This window comes from Mustela lutreola, chromosome 1, assembly GCF_030435805.1.
Source record: "Mustela lutreola isolate mMusLut2 chromosome 1, mMusLut2.pri, whole genome shotgun sequence".
NCBI classification, from domain to species: domain Eukaryota; kingdom Metazoa; phylum Chordata; class Mammalia; order Carnivora; family Mustelidae; genus Mustela; species Mustela lutreola.
In genome coordinates, this window is record NC_081290.1 from 278312260 (window position 1) to 278332917 (window position 20658).

General features: G+C 50.6%; 1 protein-coding gene across 1 annotated transcript in view; it reads left to right on the plus strand.

The window, feature by feature from the left end:
• The first annotated feature begins 8019 nt into the window (after nt 1–8019).
• The window catches only part of DTX4 (deltex E3 ubiquitin ligase 4), a 34975-nt gene continuing 22336 nt past the window's right edge, over nt 8020–20658 (plus strand). Inside the window, exons 1-2 of the mRNA XM_059143195.1 lie at nt 8020–8334; nt 16515–17238. Of these exons, the coding sequence (XP_058999178.1) occupies nt 8124–8334; nt 16515–17238 (935 nt within the window). The 5' untranslated portion in view covers nt 8020–8123. The remainder of the gene's footprint in view (nt 8335–16514; nt 17239–20658) is intronic.

The window sequence follows — 20658 nt, forward strand, 5'->3', positions numbered from 1 at the left end:
GACAGAATGGGAGAAGATACTCGCAAACAGGCTAGTATCCAAAATCTATAAAGAACTTATCAAACTCAACACCAAAAGAATAAATAATCCAGTCAGAAATGGGCAGAGGACATGAACAGACATTTCTGCAAAGAAGACATCCAGATGGCCAACAGACACATGAAAAAGTGCTCCACATCACTAGGCGTCAGGGAAATACAAATCAAAACTACAATGAGATATCACCTCACACCAGTCAGAATGACTAAAATTAACAAGTCAGGAAATGACAGATGCTGATGAGATTGCAGAGCAAGGGGAACCCTCCTACACTGTTGGTGGGAATGCAAGCTGGTGCAACCACTCTGGAAAACAGCATGGAGGTTCCTCAAAAAGGTGAAAATAGAGCTACCCTACAACCCAGCAATCACACTACTGGGTATTTACCCTAAAGATACAAATTTAGTGATCCGAAGGGGCACTTGCACCTGAATGTTTAGACAATGTCTATGATAGCCAAACTATGGAAAGAACCTAGATGTCCATCAGCAGATGGATGGAAAAAGAAGATGTGGTATGTATATATAATGGAATACTATGCAGCCATCAAAAGAAATGAAATCTTGCCATTTGCAACGACATGGATGGAACTAGAGGGTATTATGCTGAGCAAAATAAGTCAATCAGAAAAAGATAATTATCATATGATCTCCCTGATATGAGGAAGCTGAAGGTAATGTGGGGGGTTTGGAGGGTAGGAAAAGAATAAATGAAACAAGATGGGATCAGGACAGACCCAAACCATAAGAGACTCTTAATGTCACAAAACAAACTGAGGGTGGAGGTCGGGAGCAAGAGGGTGGTGGGGTTATGGACATGGGGGAGTGCTGTGAATTGTGTAAACCTGGCGATTCACAGACCTGTACCCCTGGGGCTAATAATAAATGATATGTTAATAAAAAATAAAAAATTAATTTAAAAAAAAAGCAGAGGAGTGAGATTTACTCCAGGCATGCAAGGTTGACTTAACCTTAAAAAATTAACTAATGTAGCTTATTGGTGTAATGACATCATCAGGGTAAAGAAGAAAAATATAATTATATCAATACATTCAGAAAAAGCATTTGACAAATTACAATAGTAATAGTGGGCAACCTCCTTGGGTTGATAAAGAACATCTTCAAAAACCTACAGCTAACATACTTCGTGGTAAGAGACTGGATGCTTTGCTAAGATTGGAAACAAGACAAGGATATCTGCTCTTACCTCTTCAGCATCATACCAGAAGTCCTACCAAATGCATTTTGACAAGAAAAAAATGCAAAAGTGATACTAATTGGGAAGAAAGAAATAAAATTATCTTTACTCACAGATGACATGATTATCTATGTACTACATATAAAATCCCAAAGAATCAACAAAAACAACATTTCTGGAGCTAATAAGCAATGATAACAAGGTTGCAAGACACAGGATTACTATACAGGAATCAGTTGCTTTCTTATCCATCAGCAATGAATAGCTTAAATTTGAAATTAAAACAATGCATATTAGTGTACTAATAAAACAGAGAATTCTACCAAACTTTTAAAGAAGAATTAACACCAATATACATAAAAATTTCCAGCAAGTAGAAGAGGGTGGAATGCTTCATTTTATAAAGCTGATATTACATTGATATCAAAGCCATACAAAGACAGTAGAGAGAAAGAGAGAACTACAAACTGGTATCTTTCATAATGCCTCCAAAGCCTCAAAATACTAACAGTCAGAATCCAGCAATATATTAAAAGCATTACTCACCAAGATTAAATGGAGTTCATTTCAAGGATATAAATCTGGGTCAACATTTGAAAACCAATCAATGCAATCTACCATATTAACAGACCAAGGAAGAAAAATCACATGAAGAAAAATCACATGAACATATCAATTGATGCAGAAAAAAAGATCTGATAAAACTCAATAAATGTTCGTGACCAAAAAAGAAAAATGCTTAGAAAAATAGGAATAGAGGAGAATTTCTTCATTTTGATAGAGAATATTTGAAATAAACATCTAGTGGGGTGTCTGGCTCAGTTTGTGATCTTATGGTTGTAAGATCGAGACCCACATCAGGCTTGACACTGGGCGTGGAGTCTGTTCAAGACTCTCTCTCTCTCCCTCTGCCCCCTTCATTTAAAAAAGAAAAGAACTACAGCTGATATCATATCTAACAATGAAAGACTAAATGCTATCTCCATATGATCAGAAACAAGGCACAAGAGTGCCCATTCTCACCACTGTATTCAACATAGCACTGGAAATTAGAATTATAATATGGTAAGAAAGGGAGGGAGTGTGGAGAAGGTGGTTGGGTTGACATTGGGGAAGGTATGTGCTATGGTGAGTGCTGTCAAGTGTGTAAGCCTCACAATTCACAGACCTGTACCCCTTGGGCAAATAATATATTATATATTATTAAAAGAATTAAATTTTTAAAAAAAGAAAGGAGGAATTAAATAGTCCCATTTCCAGAAATGTGGAAAATTCCAAGGAATCTGCAAAAGAACTCCTAGACCTACACCTGGACCAATAGGGTTAGAAGAAACCAGGTAAATGTACAAAATTCCATTGTATTTCTACATAGCAACATACATGTGGACAAAAAAATGAAAACTACAATGCCACTTACATGCACACCCCCAAAAACAAAATACTTGGGCATAAGTTTAACAGAACATGTACGGCACATGTGTGATGAAAGCTACAACATACTAATAAAACAAATCAAAGATCTAACTAGAGAAGCATATTGCGTTCCTGGGTTTGACAACTCAGCATAGCAAAATGATGTCAGTTCTCCCCAGATTGATCTACAGCTTCAGTGCAATTCCTCGAAAAATCCCAGCACATGTATTTGCAGATAGACAAGATTATTCTTTTATACAGAAATTAAAAGAACTAGAATAAGTAAAACATTTTTGGAAGAGAAGAATGTAGTGGGAGGAACCAGTCTTTATATATTGAGTATATAAAATATACCCAATTTATAACAAGACATCACACAGCTTATTCACCAGCACTCTGTGGCACTGGTGTAAAGAGAGACACACAGATCTGTGGAACAGAACAGAGAAACCAGAAACAGAGCCACATAAATATGTCCAAACAGATATTTGAGAAAGATAGAAAAGCAATCGAAAAAAGGGAGAATAGCTTTTTCAACCAATGGTGCTGAAACAGTTCAACATCCATAGGCAGAAAAAAAGAAAGAAAGGGAGGCAGGGAGCAAGGAAGGAGGGAGAAGAGGGAGGAAAGAGGAAAGGAAGAAGAAAGGAAGGAAGGAAATATAAATCCAAACCAACCTTCATTCTCATACAAATATCAACTCAAAATGGATCATAGATTTTAAGCATAAATTCTAAAACCACAAAAAACTTCCAGGAGAAAATACTCAAATCCTAGGACCAGCCAAAGAATTCCTAGGATTGACATAGAAAACAGAAACCATAGAAAGAAAATTTGAGAAATTGGACTTCATCAAAATTAAGAATGTTTGCTTTGTGAAAGACCCTGCAAAAAGAGAGAAAAGAAAAGCTACAGATGGGGAGAAAATATTTACAAACCACATATCCACCAGAGGGTTATTAACTAGATATACAAAGAACTTTCAGGTTTCAACAACAACAAAAAAATTAATGGCAAAAGGCATGAACAAACATTTCATTAAAAAGGATATATAGAGGGGCGCCTGGGTGGCTCAGTGGGTTAAAGCCTCTGCTTTCAGCTCAGGTCATGATCCCTGGGTCCTGGATCATGATCCCTGGGTCCTGGGATAGAGCCCTGCGTCTGGCTCTCTGCTCAGCAGGGAGCCTGCTTCCCTTCCTCTCTCTCTCTGCCTGCCTCTCTGCCTGCTTGTGATCTCTGTCTGTCAAATAAATAAATAAAATCTTAAAAAAAAAAAAAAAAAGGATATATAGATGCCAAAAAAAAAAAAAAAAACCCTAAACTTATGGCTTTGCAATTGTACTCTTGAGCATTTATCACAAAGAAATGGAAACTTTATGTTCATGCAAAAACTGGTAAATGAACATTCATAGCAGCTTTATTCATAATAGCCCAAACTATTATGTCTTGCAGTGGGTGAGCAATATAGTGCATTTTTTCTATGGAATACTATTTGGCAATAAAAAAGAACAAACCCTTGATAACGATCTGGATGAATCTTTGGAGAATAATGCTGAATAGGAAAAACTAGTCCCCAAAGGTTACATAGTCTGTGATTTCATTTACTTAACATTCCTGAAATTACAGATTTGGGAATACATTAGTGATTGTTAGAGGTTAAGGACAGCATGGTAGGGGGAGGATTGGTTGTAGCAATAAAAGGGCCACATAGTGGATCACTGTGGTAATAGAAATGTGTATTGTGTATACACTTATATACAAAGTATATATTTTCTGTATATTGTATAATATGTGATACAGTGATATTGTATCAATAAAGGAGCAGAATTATGACTATTTTGTATCATGACGGTGTCTATATCAGTAGTGATATGGTATAATACTTTTTAAAGAGTTGTTATTATTTTTTAGTAATCTCTATACCCAACATGGGGCTTGAACTTAAAACCCCGAGACCAAGTCAAATATTCTACTGACGGAGTCAGCCAGGCACCCCGTGTAGGATACTTTTCTAAGTATAGGTTTGCAAGTTGCTACCGTTGGATAATATAGGGGGAAAACATGGGATTGTCTGAATTCTTACAATGACATGTGAATCTACAATTATTTAAAAACAAAAGACTGAAAGAAAAGTCATTGCAACTTCTGCCTGGTTCTTTCTGTTGGGTCCTACTCATTTGGAACCTAACCTCTATGCTGTGAAGAAGCCAACTGACAACATAGACCATGTGTAGGTGGTTGCGTGAATAGGCATAGCCGAAGTCCCAGATGACAGCCAGAATCAAGCGCTGGATGTGAATGAACAAGCCTGCACGGGATTCCAGCCCTCAGCCTCCATCCAGCTGTCCTGAGCTCCATGCGGAGCAGAGACTAGCTGTCCTCATGAAGCTCTCACCAAATTACAGATTCATGTGCAAAATAAATGCTTGTTGCTGCTTTCAGTCCGTCATTTTAGGAGGTCTGATAAGAGCAATAGGTAACTGGAAAAAAATGAACATTTCACAGAAAAAAAGAATGCCTTGTTCATTGAAACTTAGTGTTAAGGGTTAATGGTGCTTTTTGGAAAAATCATCAGATAATACCTTTGAACGATTCAGACCGGCTTCTTTCCAGTTCCGTCTCAGTGAGTGAGGTTTTGTTATAGCTGCCATATTCCAAACTATAAACTCGGCACCTCACTTGGTTACAGATTAGTATGCCACTTGGGAACAGGAGGCAATTGGGGAGACATAGTTCGGATACTAAAATAGAATGTCTGAGGTTTTCGAGGGTTTATGGTACAGATTATTTGAAATTAGATTGTGTTGAGGGATCTGAGAAATGTATAAATGAATACATTACTTTTATTGTTGACATATAATTATAAATTATGATTGCCAAGTGGGTCGTTATAAATTATAAATCATAAATCGTTACATCTTATCAAAAATACACATTTTACAACTGTAATTGAAGGCTAATGTCAACTTTATATTCACTTTCTCTTACAAACGAATCAGGCTATATACAAACCCTCTCTTGTCTCATCAGGCAGTTTTGTTCTGTTGCAATACACCGGCAGATACAAGACCAGACACAGAATCACGCTGGACATAAGTAAAAGCCAGCTTCCTCCTACCTCCTAGTCATCTTTCAAATGGCCGGTCTAACATGTTCACAGCCCTCTCACCTGGTTTAGGTGTTTCCTGCTTGAGAATTTCTGGTTGAGCTGGTCAGGCGCTCCTTTCTTCCTGGGACTTCCAGCATTCTCATAAATCAGTCATAGATGGAATAGGCATTTTTTTTGTGTGTGGGGGAGTCCAGCTAAGTTTTGAATACCAATTTCCCCTCTGGCTAAATATGTAACCTAGAGCAAATTGCTTAAATTCCCTAAGTCTCATAATTAGTAAAATAGAAATAATAATAGTAGAAATAATAATGGTAGGATAAATGAGATCTCCTTTACTCCTTTCCCTTTGACCTTCAAACTCTGAAATGTGATGTTTTAATGAAGGCGTTGATTGAATCGGATTGGGAGGGTGGCCTTTGGGAGAGACTAACTGGAATCTCTAGAAGTCATGCTAGGGAGCCTTTTGGGTAAAGGCACCATTAGGAACACGGCTCCCAGGTAGCCTCAATCCTAGCGCTTTTTGGAGGCTGGAAGGAGATTTCTTTCTTTTTTTCCTTCTGCTTCTTTCTTTCTTTCTTTTCTAAAGACTTTATTTATTTGACAGACAGCGAGAGAGAGAACTCAAGCAGGGAGAGTGGGAGAGGGAGAAGAAGGCTTCCCGCTGAGCAGGGACCGGGATGTGGGGCTCCATCCCAGGTCCCCGAGATCATGGCCCGAGCCAAGGGCTCGGCCCGAGACCCAACAACTGAGCCACCCAGGAGCTGCAAGAAGAACATTTCTGATATTTTTCTTTTGCTTTGTATTTCGAACCCTGTGAGGGGCGAGGCGAGGGCAGAGGGATGAAGAAGTTAGGGGTAATACTAATGATAGAAGAAAGGATGGCTGTGGGACAGCAAATCTTCCACAACAAAAAAAGTTTATGAAACTATGAGAGAAAAGGAGTGTCTCAAAGAGATTCGTAATCCCAGTCCTGAACACATACACTGTTTTTATATTTCTCTATCTTATCCTGGATCTTCTTCATCATGTAAATTCATGTGAAGTCTGCGTTCTCTGGCAAAATTAACACGAAATCCTGAAGTTCATCTGCCCTTCTAGATTATTTTCCATGTTAACTAGTGACAGCGAAAATAGCCAAGCCTGGCTTGTGCCTGTCCTAGTGTCTCATTATTTCCTTCAAAGAAACTCTGCGGAATAAATCGATGTAGCCTGTACTTTCTGGACTATAGCATCATCGAGGCAGACCAGAAAAAAATACATTTGCGCTCCACATGGACGACATAAACCCACCGTCCATCAAATTGCTGCATCCCTTTGCCCTGGGTCCGAGGAGCAGAGGTTAGAGTCTCAAGCCGTAGCTTGAGGCCCTTGGGCCGCACGCGTCGCCTTGGGCCAGCAGGGGGCGTGTGCGCTCCGGGGCAGCGGCCTGGCAGTCAGGGGCGTGGCTCCGCATCCTTGACGGACAGCTAAGGATGCGGGCGAGGATGAGGTAATAGGAGCCCTGCAAGGAGGGCGTGGGGGTGCGGGCGCGTGTGTGCGAGTGTGTGAGTGCGAGTGCGTGCGCGAGCCGGAGACATCGTGTCTCGGAGCTGGCGCTGCGGACACCGATCACGATGAATTAAAAAAAGAAAGAAAGAAAATTCCATTTCTGGGAGGGAGGCTGCAAAGCGGTGGCGGGCGACAGCTGCGGTCCCGGGGCCGCGTCATGGCCTGTCGCTTTGGGGCTCCTGGGGACGGGGGAAACCCCCGCAGGTGCGGGTTTGCCTTAGCGCCCCGCTCGGGAGGGGCCCTTCATTCTGGAGGCGACTGAGCAGAGCCGCAGGGAGGGGGAGCTCTCGGCGAGACGGCGACAGCGTCCGCGCGGCCAGAGGGTGGGCAGGGGGGGCGGGCGGGGAGGGGAGCCCGGCGTGCCTTTCCGAGCGCGAGCGCGCGGCGAGATCCCACCCCGGCGTCTGCAGAGCCGGAGGCGCAACTGGTGCGAGGGCTCGGGGCTCGCCTCCCCGGCAGCCCAGCTCCGGCCGCGCGCCCGCCCGGGCTTTGCAAGGCGGGGGTCCGTCTGCGGAAAGCCGGGTATTTGCATGAAGCCGCTGGACCCCACGGAGCAGCGGCGGCAGCGGCGGACCCCGGCGGCGGCGGCGGCGCGCGGTCGGAGCCGGGCGGCCCGGGTGTCCGGGCCCCGGTGGATGCGCGGCTGGGGAGCGGCCCATGGGCCGGAGCTGAGGCTGCCCGGGGCGGCGGGGCGCGGCGCTGGGGGCGCGGCCGAGGCCCGCGGGCGGCGGCGCAGGAGGAAGCGGAGGAGGACCCGCGCGCGGGGCCCGGGAGGCAGGCAGAGCAGCGCCGCCGCCGCCGCAGCCCGGGGCTCGCCATGCTCCTGGCCTCGGCCGTGGTGGTCTGGGAATGGCTGAACGAGCACGGCCGCTGGCGTCCCTACAGCCCGGCCGTGAGCCACCACATCGAGGCGGTGGTCCGCGCCGGGCCCCGCGCGGGGGGCAGCGTGGTGCTGGGCCAGGTGGACAGCCGTCTCGCGCCCTACATCATCGACCTGCAGTCCATGAACCAGTTCCGCCAGGACACGGGTGAGCCGGCGCCCCTGCCCCACCCGCGCCCACCTCCCCTCCCTGCCCTGGGATCTCCTGCCTCGAGAGCCCCCCGGGACCCACCCAGTCCTCAACTCCGCGCAGTGTGTCACCGGGAGGTGGTTGTGGAGGGGGCGCTTTACTCCCCACCATCCTCTTACAATCCCCCTGCAATAAATGTCCCTGCAAGTACTATCAGGGTTCTCGTTATGCAGAGGGAGCCTCAAGCGAGCCCCTAAGTGACCCCTTTCCGCGCCCCCTTTTAAGCGCTCGCTGGCCCCAACTTCTCCCGTGTAGAAATTCGAGGGCCGGCCCAGCCCGCAAGCCATCCCAGCCGCTGGGAAAGGCTTCCTGCTCTCATCCTCACACCTTGGCTGACCCTGCTTTGCCTCAGGCACCCTTGGGACTGACACACGTCCCCCTCGTCACCCACCTGACTGCCTCTGCCCCTTCTGTGTGGGATGCCTTCCCACAGCTGGCTCCCGGGGGTGGGACCCGCGGAAGGGAAGAAGGGGTTCCCCGGAGGCGTTGGCGGTGCCCTAGCATGGGAAGGGTGGTCGCCCTGGGAGGGGCACCGGGAGCTGGGGGATTCCGGGACATGGAAGGCCCTGGATGCGGTGGCATTGGCCGGTGCCGCCTCTGCACTGCAAGTGCTGAAGCAACAGGCCTGAGCAGATGGGGAGAGGAGGGGGAGGGACGCGGCTCCGGAATGCCTGGCAGGGAAGCCGCTCCCTTTGTCCGTGTAGGAGGAGGAGGTGGTGGATTCCTAAGGAGGAAGGGTACCCAAGCTTCCTCCTGAAACTGCCCCCTCTGAGGGACACTCTGGTCTCCCAGAGCACCAAACCCCTATCTTTTCATGTGAATCCAGTTGCCACTGTGGCCGCCACAATCCCACTTGCTTGCTGACCAGCCTTTCCAGGTCAGAGCAAAGCGGAAAGCCTTGCAGGGAGGAGGTCAGGGGGATGGGTCCCTGGCAGGACCGAGCAGCTGGTCTTCGCTCAGCTCAGGGTGGCCAGGCTTCAGAGGACCTGGGACAAGTCTGCCTTTCTAGGATTCTCTTTACGAGGGTGGGAGACTGTTTCTGGAATTCTGGCTGGGCTTTCCCAAGAGTGTGACCCCGGAGCCTGCAGAAGCAGGTGTGCTGGGGAAGGGCTAAGCAGGATGACCCGGGGAGTCCCAGAGGATCAGAGAACAGCTGCCTGAGCCGGGCATCCCAGCCGCCTTGGAAAGCCCCCACATCCTGTGTGCTAATTAGAATTGTCATGGGAAAGAGGCGTCTTTCCACCCTCATGTCCCCATCTTTAATCGTAACTACCAATAGCCTTTTTGCCAGGGACTTTGCAGATACCGGGCAGCTGAGTAAAGCTTTCTGGAGGGAAAGGATGCCAGAAGTCTTAGCATCTGGAGGGGCTTAAACCCTGCTGAGAAACGGAGGGAGGTGGGGCTGAGAGCGCCTGGGGGGAGGGGGGAATGCGGAGGAATGTAGGGAGATTGAGAAAGAGGATTAAGTGTGGTGCAGGGGGAGGGGGAGGATGTAATTGGGCAATTGGGGTAAAGGTTGTGGGGGTGAGGTTGGAGGCGGCGGATTGGGGGTGAGGGGTGGTGATGGTTTGCCGAGCCCCGGAGGAGGGACCAAGGAGGACTCGCAGTTAAGACACCTGCTGACAGGGCATTCCGGTCCTGCTCCGGAATAAGCAGGCCGGAAGGTGTTCGCTTTTCTGTTTCAGCCTGAATCTCTTTAGCATATGGAGAAACACCCTGGTGACATAAAGGTCCCAGCCTCTGTCCCACATTTGGGAGGGAGTGAAGTTTAATCATTGTTTTGGGGTGTCTAAGATGGGGAAGAAAGACGACCTTTTGACAGAAGTGAAGGCACAGAGAACATGGGGTTGAGGGACTGAAGCATTATCTCCCCCCTTTCCCCCAGGTCTGACTACCCTTCCCTGGGGACAGGCTGACCACAGCCATGAGTCCCCTCAGACTGGAGGCCGGAGGCAGAGAGCTAGCCCTGCATCATTTTAAAGACGGCCGCGGGGCCTGTTTTATATTCGAGTCCGTCTTAGAGGCGCAGGACTCAGACTGCTTTGGATTCCATGCGCTCATTCTAGTGGTCGGTGGGTGAGCGGGTACTGAGCGCCTCGCTCCGAGTGCCAGGCCCTGTGCTGGGTGCCGGAGGCGCTGGGCTGAATTCCCAGGAATGCCGGGCTGTCAAGGAGCTTGTCAAAGCAGAATAGAATCTCTGGGTTTCTGGGCTCGGAGCCCCCTCCTCTCCCTTCTCTGCCAGCAGACGCAGAGCTCCTCTCAATATAGCTCATTGATGAGGCCACGACAGGGTAGGAACTTTATCCTGCCGGCGCCCAGGCAACCTCAGCCAAGCCCTAGCAATGTTTAATTAAATTACCCGCCATCCCCAAGCCACAGTTTGAAGCTGGGAACCAGAAACATCCCCATAAACAAAGGAGAGCTGGAAGTCCCCTGCCTAGAGGCGAGTCTTCTCTCTTTTTGTTGCCTCCTCTATGTGGGGACATTTCCTGACACGGGAGCCCTGTTTCTTCAAAAGTTGCCTGCCCTGCTGGGAGGGAGGCCTCAGACTCCGGGCTCCCCGGGCTCCAGCCATGCCCACCCTGTCTCCAGGGAGATGGCTGGGAGGTCACAGATACCCTCTGCTGCCTTTGTTTGCTCTGGGCCCTTCCTCCCCTCACCGTGTCTGGGTTTGAGGTTATTTGCACTCGGTGCTGGTCTCCGCGAGTGTTTTGGGCTAAGGAATCTGGAGGAAGGGAGAAGGTGGACGGTGGAGGGCATGGTCTTGGCTGCTCCCAGAGCCTTGGTTGGGTCCTGTCCATCTGTGGTCATTTATCTTGACCAGACTCGCCTTTTCTGTCACAGGACAGTGTCCTTCAGCATCCGTGCCCCCTGTATCGTCAGTACCTCTGACGGTCACCACCTGCAGGGCTCCAGCCCCAGGACGTGGGGAGCCCCAGGCTGGGCGTGGGCAGATGGGACTCAGGCTCTCACGGCAGACTCATTGGCTTCCTGTGTGACCTTGGACAAGTCATATAGCTGCTCAGGCCTCGTGTTTCTCTGTGGAATGAAGCGCAGCCTTAAGAATCCTCTGGGCCCTGTCCTGTCATCATGCCAGGGGACTGCGTTTGGCCTCTGCACCAGTTAGGACGCTGCTCAGAAATGACCTGGTGCGAGGCAGGGTCCTTTCTAGCTCCAGGTTTTCTCTGCAAATTTTGCCTCTTCTGGGTCTTTAATATGGTGAGAAAGGTCAGATGGAGAGAGATGAGTGGTTTTGACAGAAGCTGATGTTTAGGTCCCCACAAGACCCTCTGCCCTGTGTGAGCACCGGAGAGGACGCGAGTGTCATGAGGGCCACGTGGCTGTGACACTGTGGGGGAGGCCGCAGGCCCATCGCACGCATTGTCGTTTAGTCCTCACAGCGATCTTAGGACGGACCTACCATCCCCATTTTACAGGCAGGGAAACAACTTGGAAGAGAGTATGTCATTCCCCATTGCACAGCTAGTCAAAGGCAGAGCTGAGATGCCAAATCAAGTGTCCCACGCTCTCCTCCGTCATCGGTGAACAGTTCTGGGACGCCCACTTCGTGCAGACACGTGGGATAGCCCAGGAGCGGGACATCTGGGGCTTTGCCCTCGTGGGACATTCCAGTGGGGCTGAGTGGGACATTCCAGTGGGGTTGGAGGGGCCCAGAATTCTCTGGCACAGGGATGCACAGATGTAAAGTGCCCTTGAGACAGGGTCATGCCTGGAAGGTGTCTCCCGCAATTCCCAGGAGCCAAAACAACTCAGGTGCTTTGGAATGCAGGTGTCTGAGTTGCCAGGAAAAACGGAGTTTCTTTCTCTTTCTCCTTGCCTAGTTTATGACCATTCATTATTTCTATCCCATTAGAGGCTTTTTCTTTGGGTCACTGCACCCAAGGACTAAGTGGATTCCTCAGATCATCTGGTTCATGGTCCTGCGTTTAGAAGAGGCCAGGACTCACCCATTCCAGATTACGGAGGTCTCTGACAATAGAGAACGGAAACCCCACAGTGACATTCTTCTGTCCCACAGCTTTGGTTCTGAGGTCTGCCTCTGTCTCTAACCCGCTGGGGCTGAATGAACTCAGCACCTTTCCCTCCAAAATCCAGCTCTTCCCCTTGACCCTTGACACCCTTCTGCCTGCAGATGGTGCCACCGTTTTATCACCTGCCCATTGTCAAGACCTCAGGATTCTTTGACTCTTGTTCAGAGCCTTGTTTAGGTGCCCAGTGTGCCGAGCGAGGCGCATGGACCTTGTGGCCCAGCTGCTGAAATTCTTGTGCGTGATGAAAATCCGGGGTGGCTGTTCCCATGCAGATTCCCAGGCCCCAGAGAGGCCAGTGATTCCTCGTAGTGGTCGGTGGGAACTCTAGAAGGTGTTGCTAATCGGCACCCCAGGAGATTCGGAAGCAGGTGATCCTGGAATCTGTCACCGAAAGCATTCAGCTACTCAAGGTCAAGTCCTACCCACTTCTTCTCCCTAGGGTCCCTCCAGTCTGTCACTTCCTTTTCATGTTCACTGCCAGGACCCTCATTACCTCTCATGTGGAATTCATGACCAGAGCAGCTCTGGTCCCGTCACTTCTGTGTCACAGACATCACTGGCCCCTCAGTGCCTACAGATAAAACCCAGCATCCCTGCCTGGCCCTCCAGACTGTCTCTGCTTTGGCTGTAACACATCTTTCCAGGTTTCTCTGCCTTCTATTCCCCCCTGACTCCTGACAAACAGATGTCTTTTTATCTTTATGTATTCCCTTAGGGTTCTCTGACACCCCCTCCCCCAAGTAGTCACAAAGCCCCTTCTAGTGAGATGCCATTTTCGCCTGTTGAAATTCTCCTTCTCGTGCAAGCCTTGCGGTCCTTGTCATCCATTTCTTTGAAATGTTCTCCGACCCGTCATTCTTTCATTTATTCAGTCAGTATTTATGGAGCTCCTGGGACATGTCAGGCACCAGGGAGACAGCCATGAGCAGACATCTGATACCCACCCTGCAGGACTGGGGGTTCAGTGAAGAAAGACTGACATTCACCAAATTAATTCCACCAAGAAACGTGTGACTGCACATCAGGATAAATGCTGTAAATAAAATAAATAAATAAATAAGAGTGGGAATCTGACCTGGTGAGGGCAGCCCGGAGAAGTTTCCTTGAGGAAATGAGCAAACTCTGAAGGATGAGCACAAAAAAGATGACAGAGGGTTTGGGAAAGGAACCAGCCTTGTGGAAAGGCCCCAAAGGAGAAGCAGGGAGGTTGGGGGAGTGGAGAAGAGGTCACTGTTGCTCCAACGTGGGCACAGGTCCCGGGGCATGAGGTGGCCCGCAGACATTGGGGGCTGGGAGGGTCAGATCCTGTGACCTAAGGGGAGGTCGTGGAAAGGGGTTTTAGCACGAAAGGGATGTGGGTGAATTCTCTCAGCCCCCGGGCCTTTTGTGGGCACCCTTCTTCTGGCACATTCTGCTTCATAAATAGTGATGCGCACACTTGTCTAGTTTTAGATTGTAAGCTATTTGAGTAGGGCCAGAATCCGCAGAGCAGCCGGTGGGTTGAGTAGCAGCATGGGATTAATGATTAAATGCCCAAGTAGCCAGAAGTCTTCCGTCAATCATAGCACGTTAACTGAGTCCTTCTGAGAGCCAGGCAGCGCCCTAGGTGCTAGAGCTTAGGGCTGGATGGTGGTGTCTCTGCCTTTGCTTAAGGACCCCCTTACGAAGAATGCCGAGGCCGGCACAGGCACACACAGCGCAGGGGCAGGAATCCACAGATAAGTACCCCAGACCTCCCGGGAGGCAGGGGGCCTGGACTGGGAGAACATTTCAGGAAACTGTTGGCAAATGGCATAGGACCCGAATGAGGGTAACTTCATTAGGTAAAAATGGCAAAGGAGGGTGTCTCAAGGTGGGGGGGGAGCTGGGAAATAGTAGGTAAGGGAACGCAGGAGGATGAGAGGAGTAGAGGAAAAGGCAAGCATGGGGGAGCTAAACCTGGGGGAGCCACAGCTAGCTTCCAGAAGTTCAGTGGCAGCTCTCCAGCATCTCTGAGGTTGGTCCCACTGTTAAAAATTGCCTCTTGGGTACACTGGGGAGCACTGGACAAGTGCATTGCCCCTGCCACCCTGGAAAGAATATAAAACAGGGTCATTTAAGCTCTCTAAACGTAATCTCCTCATTTCTAAAAGGTGTTTCTTAGGATTGCCATGAAGATCATATGGGATGAGTTAGGAGTCTCCTAAATAATAAAGATTGTATAAGGAGTTACCTATAATCTCTCTCTTTCACTCATACAAACACACACCCCACATCCTCTGAACTCAACTTTCCCTATGCTGTCTCCATCGGCATAGACATATAATAGAAAATAAATTACAATGATAATCAACCAACTGTTATTGAGCTCTTGCCCTGTGGCAGGTGTTATTTTAGTGCCTTATATTCAGTCCTTCCTTTAACCTGCAAATCCACCCTTTGAAGTAGCTACCCTGGCCCAAGCGAAGGAGGAAACTGAGGCTTAATCACACAGCTGGAAGGGACAGAGCCTCCGCTGTTGGACCCAAAGCCTGTGCTCTTTGTTCCCCAGTGAGCTGGCTACTTAGGAAGGAAATGGAGGCAGACCAGGGAGCTCCTGCCCACCCCCTTCTTCCTCCTCTCTTCCTCCCATCCCGTACCCCCCCACCCCCACCACAGTTCCCCCAGCAGAAGTCCTGGTGCTGAATAGGGAATTGTTTTGCTTCTCCCTCCGGCCTCTGAATGTTGATGTTTTGGGTCATTAAGGGGCTCGGAGTTGGGGTTGGGGGCGGGTTATGACCCTGGCAAAGGCCTGAATAGCCATTGTTCCTTTTCTTCCCCCCTTGAATGGAATTCTGTCCCCAGTCTTGGTGTCTCCCTCCGGGATGGAGGAGGGGGTGGGTCAGAGGCCGGCTAGGGGAGCCTTTTCCCACCACTTTGATGGCTAGAGCCTAAGCCACAGATGCGAGATTCAAGCACCCTTTGGGTCCTCCCAGGCCGCCTCACTCTGCCTTGACCCGGGCATCTTCAGCCTTGATGTTGATATCCATGAAATGAGCCCTGACTGCATGAGTCTGAATCCAGGTGTGGGGTGGGTGGGGGAGGAGGCAAGACTTACAGGCTTAGTTTCCCTCCAGTCCCGCAGGTTCATTTCTGCTGTACTCCTGCTCTGCACGGATGCTGGCCCCCTTTCCTTGCCCCCTCCCTTAGTGAGACTGAAAATGAAAATAATCCTATCTTTAGGAGGGTTTGGGCTTTTTGAAAGAAAGATGCTAGAGAAATAGAAAATTATTACGCTCATCACTACTGAATTAAATATACGATTTAAGTATATGATTTAAAGCTCCTAAGTGTAAGAGAGTTCTCGTAACCTGATTTTCTATTTTTGTTTTTACTACACCCTTAAAGGGACAGGGAGCATGCTCTAGCTCCACGGGCTGCTTGGCAGCCTTCCTGGAGGCAGAGTCTTCTTCCTCCGGCCTGCAGGCTTCTGTGACCCTTTGTTCTTTCCCTTCGTAGTAGCCCTTGATGATGAGGGAGCAGGAGGCTGGCTGAACACAAAGCACCGAACCTCAACTGGGTTCTAAAACTTCATCATCAGGCAGGGACATTTAGAGGCTAGGGGAGAAGGGGTTCCATATTTATGAGCCCCTACTATGTGTCAAGGGCTTTCAGTGCCTCAGTGCAGGTGCAGGAGAGATCTAGAACCTGGCAAATATATATTCCTTGAACGAATTAAGTGGGTCACATTTAATTTTCACAAAAATTCTGCGAAGGACTCATTGTTTCTCAGGGGAGGAGGTTGGGGAGTTCTACATACACTCATAGGCTCGGAAGTGAATCAGTCTGGCTGCAGACCCAAGGTCTCAGAACTGCAAATGGGCAGGGGCTCTTTCAGGTATCCCGCTGGGCCCCACACCCTTCACCTTGTCACCAAGATGCTCCCACCCCTGCAAGGACACACTCCTTGTGCAGGAAGGTATCTCACTCAAAGCTGCTACCCCAGCGGGCAGCCTAGGGCCTGGCCCCGCAACAGGACCGATTCGATTCCTCTTTGCCTCTGAACGTAACACAATCCGGTTTCAGTCCTGGCTGACCCTGACCCTGTCCTCCATCTCACTCTGGCAGGGACGCTCCGCCCGGTTCGCCGCAACTACTACGACCCGTCCTCGGCCCCCGGCAAGGGCGTGGTGTGGGAATGGGAGAATGACAACGGTTCTTGGACGCCCTACGACATGGAAGTGGGCATCACCATCCAGCACGCCTATGAGAAGCAGCACCCCTGGATCGACCTCACTTCCATCGGCTTTAGCTACGTCATTGACTTCAGCACCATGGGCCAGATCAACCGGCAGACCCAGCGCCAACGCCGCGTCCGCCGGCGCCTGGATCTCATCTACCCGATGGTCACCGGCACCTTGCCGAAGGCCCAGTCCTGGCCGGCCAGCCCCGCGTCGGCTGCCTCGCCTGCGGCCCCGCCCTGCTCCTGCCCGCAGTGCGTCCTGGTGATGAGCGTCAAGGCCGCCGTGGCCAACGGGGGCGCCGGTCCGCTGCAGCCCCCAGCCGCCCGCAAGAACATGCCCCCATCTGGAGCCGTCAAGCTGCCCCCCCAACCAGGCCCTGGGGCCAAGCCACTGGACAGCACGGGCACCGTCCGAGGCCCGACGAAGACTGTCCCATCGCAGGTGATCCGGCGACAGGCCTCCAACACGCCCGCAGGGGTGACCGTGGGTTCTCCCGCCAGTCCCCCCGGAGCCAACGGCAAGACCGGAAGGGTGGCCCTGGCGACCTTAAATCGGACTAACCTGCAGCGATTGGCCATTGCCCAGTCCCGGGTGCTGATCGCCTCTGGGTAGGTACTCCCAGGACTGTCTCCCGCCATTTACTCATAAGGGGCATCCACCCGGCTGACCCAGGCCAGAGGTGAGAGAGGGGCTGCCAAGACTTAAGCTCTCTGTGATCTTGTCCTGACCCTCTGGGTTGCCTTTGCGGGAGGAGGGCGGAGCCGTGTGGTGGCTGAAGGTGGGATCCGTCTGGGGTCTCTCTGCAGTCCTCTGGGGCCATCATATCTGGCTTCTGATTGAGACTTGGCATAGCTCTGGGATTCAGGACAGATCCCTAACATCCCAGAGTCCTGACTTCCTCCTCTGCAAAGGCTGGTGATAATCCCGGTGTTAGGCCGGCTGCTGAGAGCGCAAGGGTAGGCGCACCACACCCTAACAGGCAATACTAAATGAGCTCCCACCAGAATCTCGTCTGGGGGCTCTATCACCTCATTTAATCCTTACATCGAATCTTTGAAGTAGGCATTTTGATCCATTTCACCCATGAAGAAACCAGAGGTTCCCTTGCTCAAAGGCACAGAGCGTTCATTAGCTGAGACCAGGATTCAAGCTTTGGGAAGTCTGACAGAGCCCTCCTGTTCTTTTCTTTTCTTTTTTTTCCCCAAAGATCTTATTTATTTATTTGAAAGACAGATCACAAGTAGGCAGAGAGGCAAACAGAGAGAGAGAGAAGGAAGCAGGCTCCCTGCTGAGCAGAGAGCCCAATGGGGGGCTCGATCCCAGAACCCTGGGATCATGCCCTGAGCCGAAGGCAGAGGCTTTAACCCACTGAGCCACCCAGGTGCCCCAGCCCTCCTGTTCTGACTCTGCCTGCTGCTTCTCTGTCAAGCACACCCCACAGTGCCCAGCCTATAGTAGGCGCCAAATGTGGTTAGCCCCTTTCCTCAGAAACTGGAGGGCTCACTCCAGATTGGAAATAATAGTACATGTTTGGCGAGTACTTTTGTGTGTGCCAGGCACTTTCTGTGCATTGCCTTAGTACTTCCTGGGACAGGCTGGTGTTGTCGTGGGTTCTGTGATCCTCTTGGGCTTCCTGATTTTCACATGGGAGACACCCAGGTCCATGTGGTGCTCACGGCCTTTGCCTGCCAGCTCCTGGTTTCTGGTGAGATGGGCCTCTCCCACCGGCCTGCTCTCCCTTTTTCCAGAAGGGCCTCGCCCTGCATGTGTCCCCTGAGCCCCAGATGGGCATGGGGGTTTACAGTGAGGTTGAACACCAGAGTGTAAAACCTCAGACTGCGTAGAAGAGGCTGTCTGCACACAGAGGTTCAGCAGCGGGAGGAAAGAGGAGGAGAGGAGCTGCAGAAGGAGAGGCCCAGCCCTCACTCCGGCCCCTGAACGAAGCCACCGTCTCTGCAAACTCGTTTCCTGTGCATGGGATGGGGATGGTCGGGCTCCCCTTGCCCGCCTCATGGAGACGCTGTGGAAGCCTCCACAAAGGGAGATCATCCCGTGAGAGTTTATCAGGGGTGCTTGCCGGTGTTATCTCGTCCCCTGGCCCCGTGCCCCAAGTCAGGCCTGGGCCCCCAGCTCAGAATTCACTTTCCAACGACGGTCACGTGGCTCAGGTGTCTTAGAGTGGGGGTTGGAGCCCCGGGTTTTAGTCCCCTTGTCCTCTGTCCTTTTGGCTAAAGCTCAGCTCCTTGTTGTATGTGAGGGCCTTTCGGGAATGGTCAGGTGCTGGTCAGGCGCACAGGATTTTCCTATGACTACTTCTGAGCTGACAGTATTTGGGAGAGGGGAATGGGCCCCGAAATCACACCACGGCTCACTTTCTTCCCCAGGTCAGCCAGCAGCATCCTTAGGGCCCCTGACAGAACTCCGGGGTAACTATTTGAGTGGCAGAGGGAGGGTCTTGAAGTGGACGAGAAACACAGCCTCCCGAGCCTGACCGCCCGGGGTGGGAGCCCAAGTTCTTTGGTCTGTAACTTGGCGCAGGTTATCCTCCCTCAGTCTTCAGTTTATTCATCTGCGAAATGGGAGAGTACTAGTACCTCCCTTCTCAGAGCTGTCACAAGACTTCAATGAAATACTCAGTGTCTAGGTGGCGCACAGTGCATGGCCCATAGGAAGCGTCTGGTCCGGGTTTGCTGCTCTTGTTCACACGTATCTATCGAAGGTCATTGTTGAAGTCAGAGCTGAGCGGAGCCAAATGTCCCACCTCATTTCTGGAGCCCGTGGCAAATACCAAGTAACCCCACGCCCTAACCGAGCCAAAGGACCCCCAGATCCCTTTAAATCTCACCCAGGGAACTGGCGGCTCTTTATCTCTCTGCTTTATTCCCCCTGCCTGCCAGTGGAATTGGAGCGAGAGAATGGGGCGGAGGTCCGGGCAGAGCCTTTTCAAAAGGGCTATAGAAACAAGCTTTTCTTTCCGCTCTGTGTTCCGAGAGGGGAGGCCCCGCCCTGCCCCTCTATCTTCCAGCCCTTTCCTTTTTCTATCTCTTACCACCACCTCACCGCCCCCCACCACCATCTTGTCCTCCAGTCTTTCTCGGCCATTTAATTAGCGTGCTTACTCTCTTTGTGCGGCCCTGCCGTCGACCTTCTGTCGTGGAATGGCCCCTTCCCCTCCTCTCCCTGTCCGTGAGCTCTTCAAGCAACTTTCCCACGGAAAAGAGGAAGACCAGGGAGGGCGGGAGAGGTGGGCTGAAGAGAAGGGTTTGCGGGGAACAAAAGACCCTGTGAATTATTCAGAGACACAAGCAGGGGGTTTCTAAAGAGAAGAGGGGGAGGCCTGCAGCGTGGGGGGGGGGGGGGCAGGAGTCGCCCCTCTGGCCCTCTCCTCCAGAATTGAGGCTTCTCTATCTCCGGCGAGACTTTGGTTGCTGGAGAGACAAGACCATTGTCCGGCCTGAGGATTCCTGGGTTGGCTCACAACTCACAACCTCCCCCCCTCCCCGCCCCCAAAACAGCACTTCTCACCATGATATCTGCAGAGTTTTTCTCCTGCCATCAGCCCCCTCCTTCGGCCATCTTGCCAGCTCTTCCCTTTTCTTAGTTTTGTGCTTGAGAGACAGAAATGGAAACTGAGAACAGCCCAGCAAAATGGGGGAGGGTGTCTTCGGATGGTTAAGCCAGACAGCACTGGATGAGCGGAGTTGCCTGAAGGGTGTGAGATGCACGCCTGTTGCTGGGTCGCTGATTTCTGGAAGGAGGGCTCAGGCATAGACAGCTGGGGCCCCAGCAGGGTGTGACTGGTGGGGAGGACATGGTCCACCTCCATGGTTTCCATTTTAACCAGTCACCACCGTGGGGGAGGGTCTTATCAGCTGTGGTCAACTCAAGGATCCGAAGCATTGCCTACCTCTCAACTTTACACTGTACCCTCCATGTCCTCCAGAATCTCAGAAGACTGGAGGATTTCGGCAGGAAAAGGCTTTATGGAGCCCAGCTTCTTCTTACGGTTGGGAAACCAAGATGTAAAT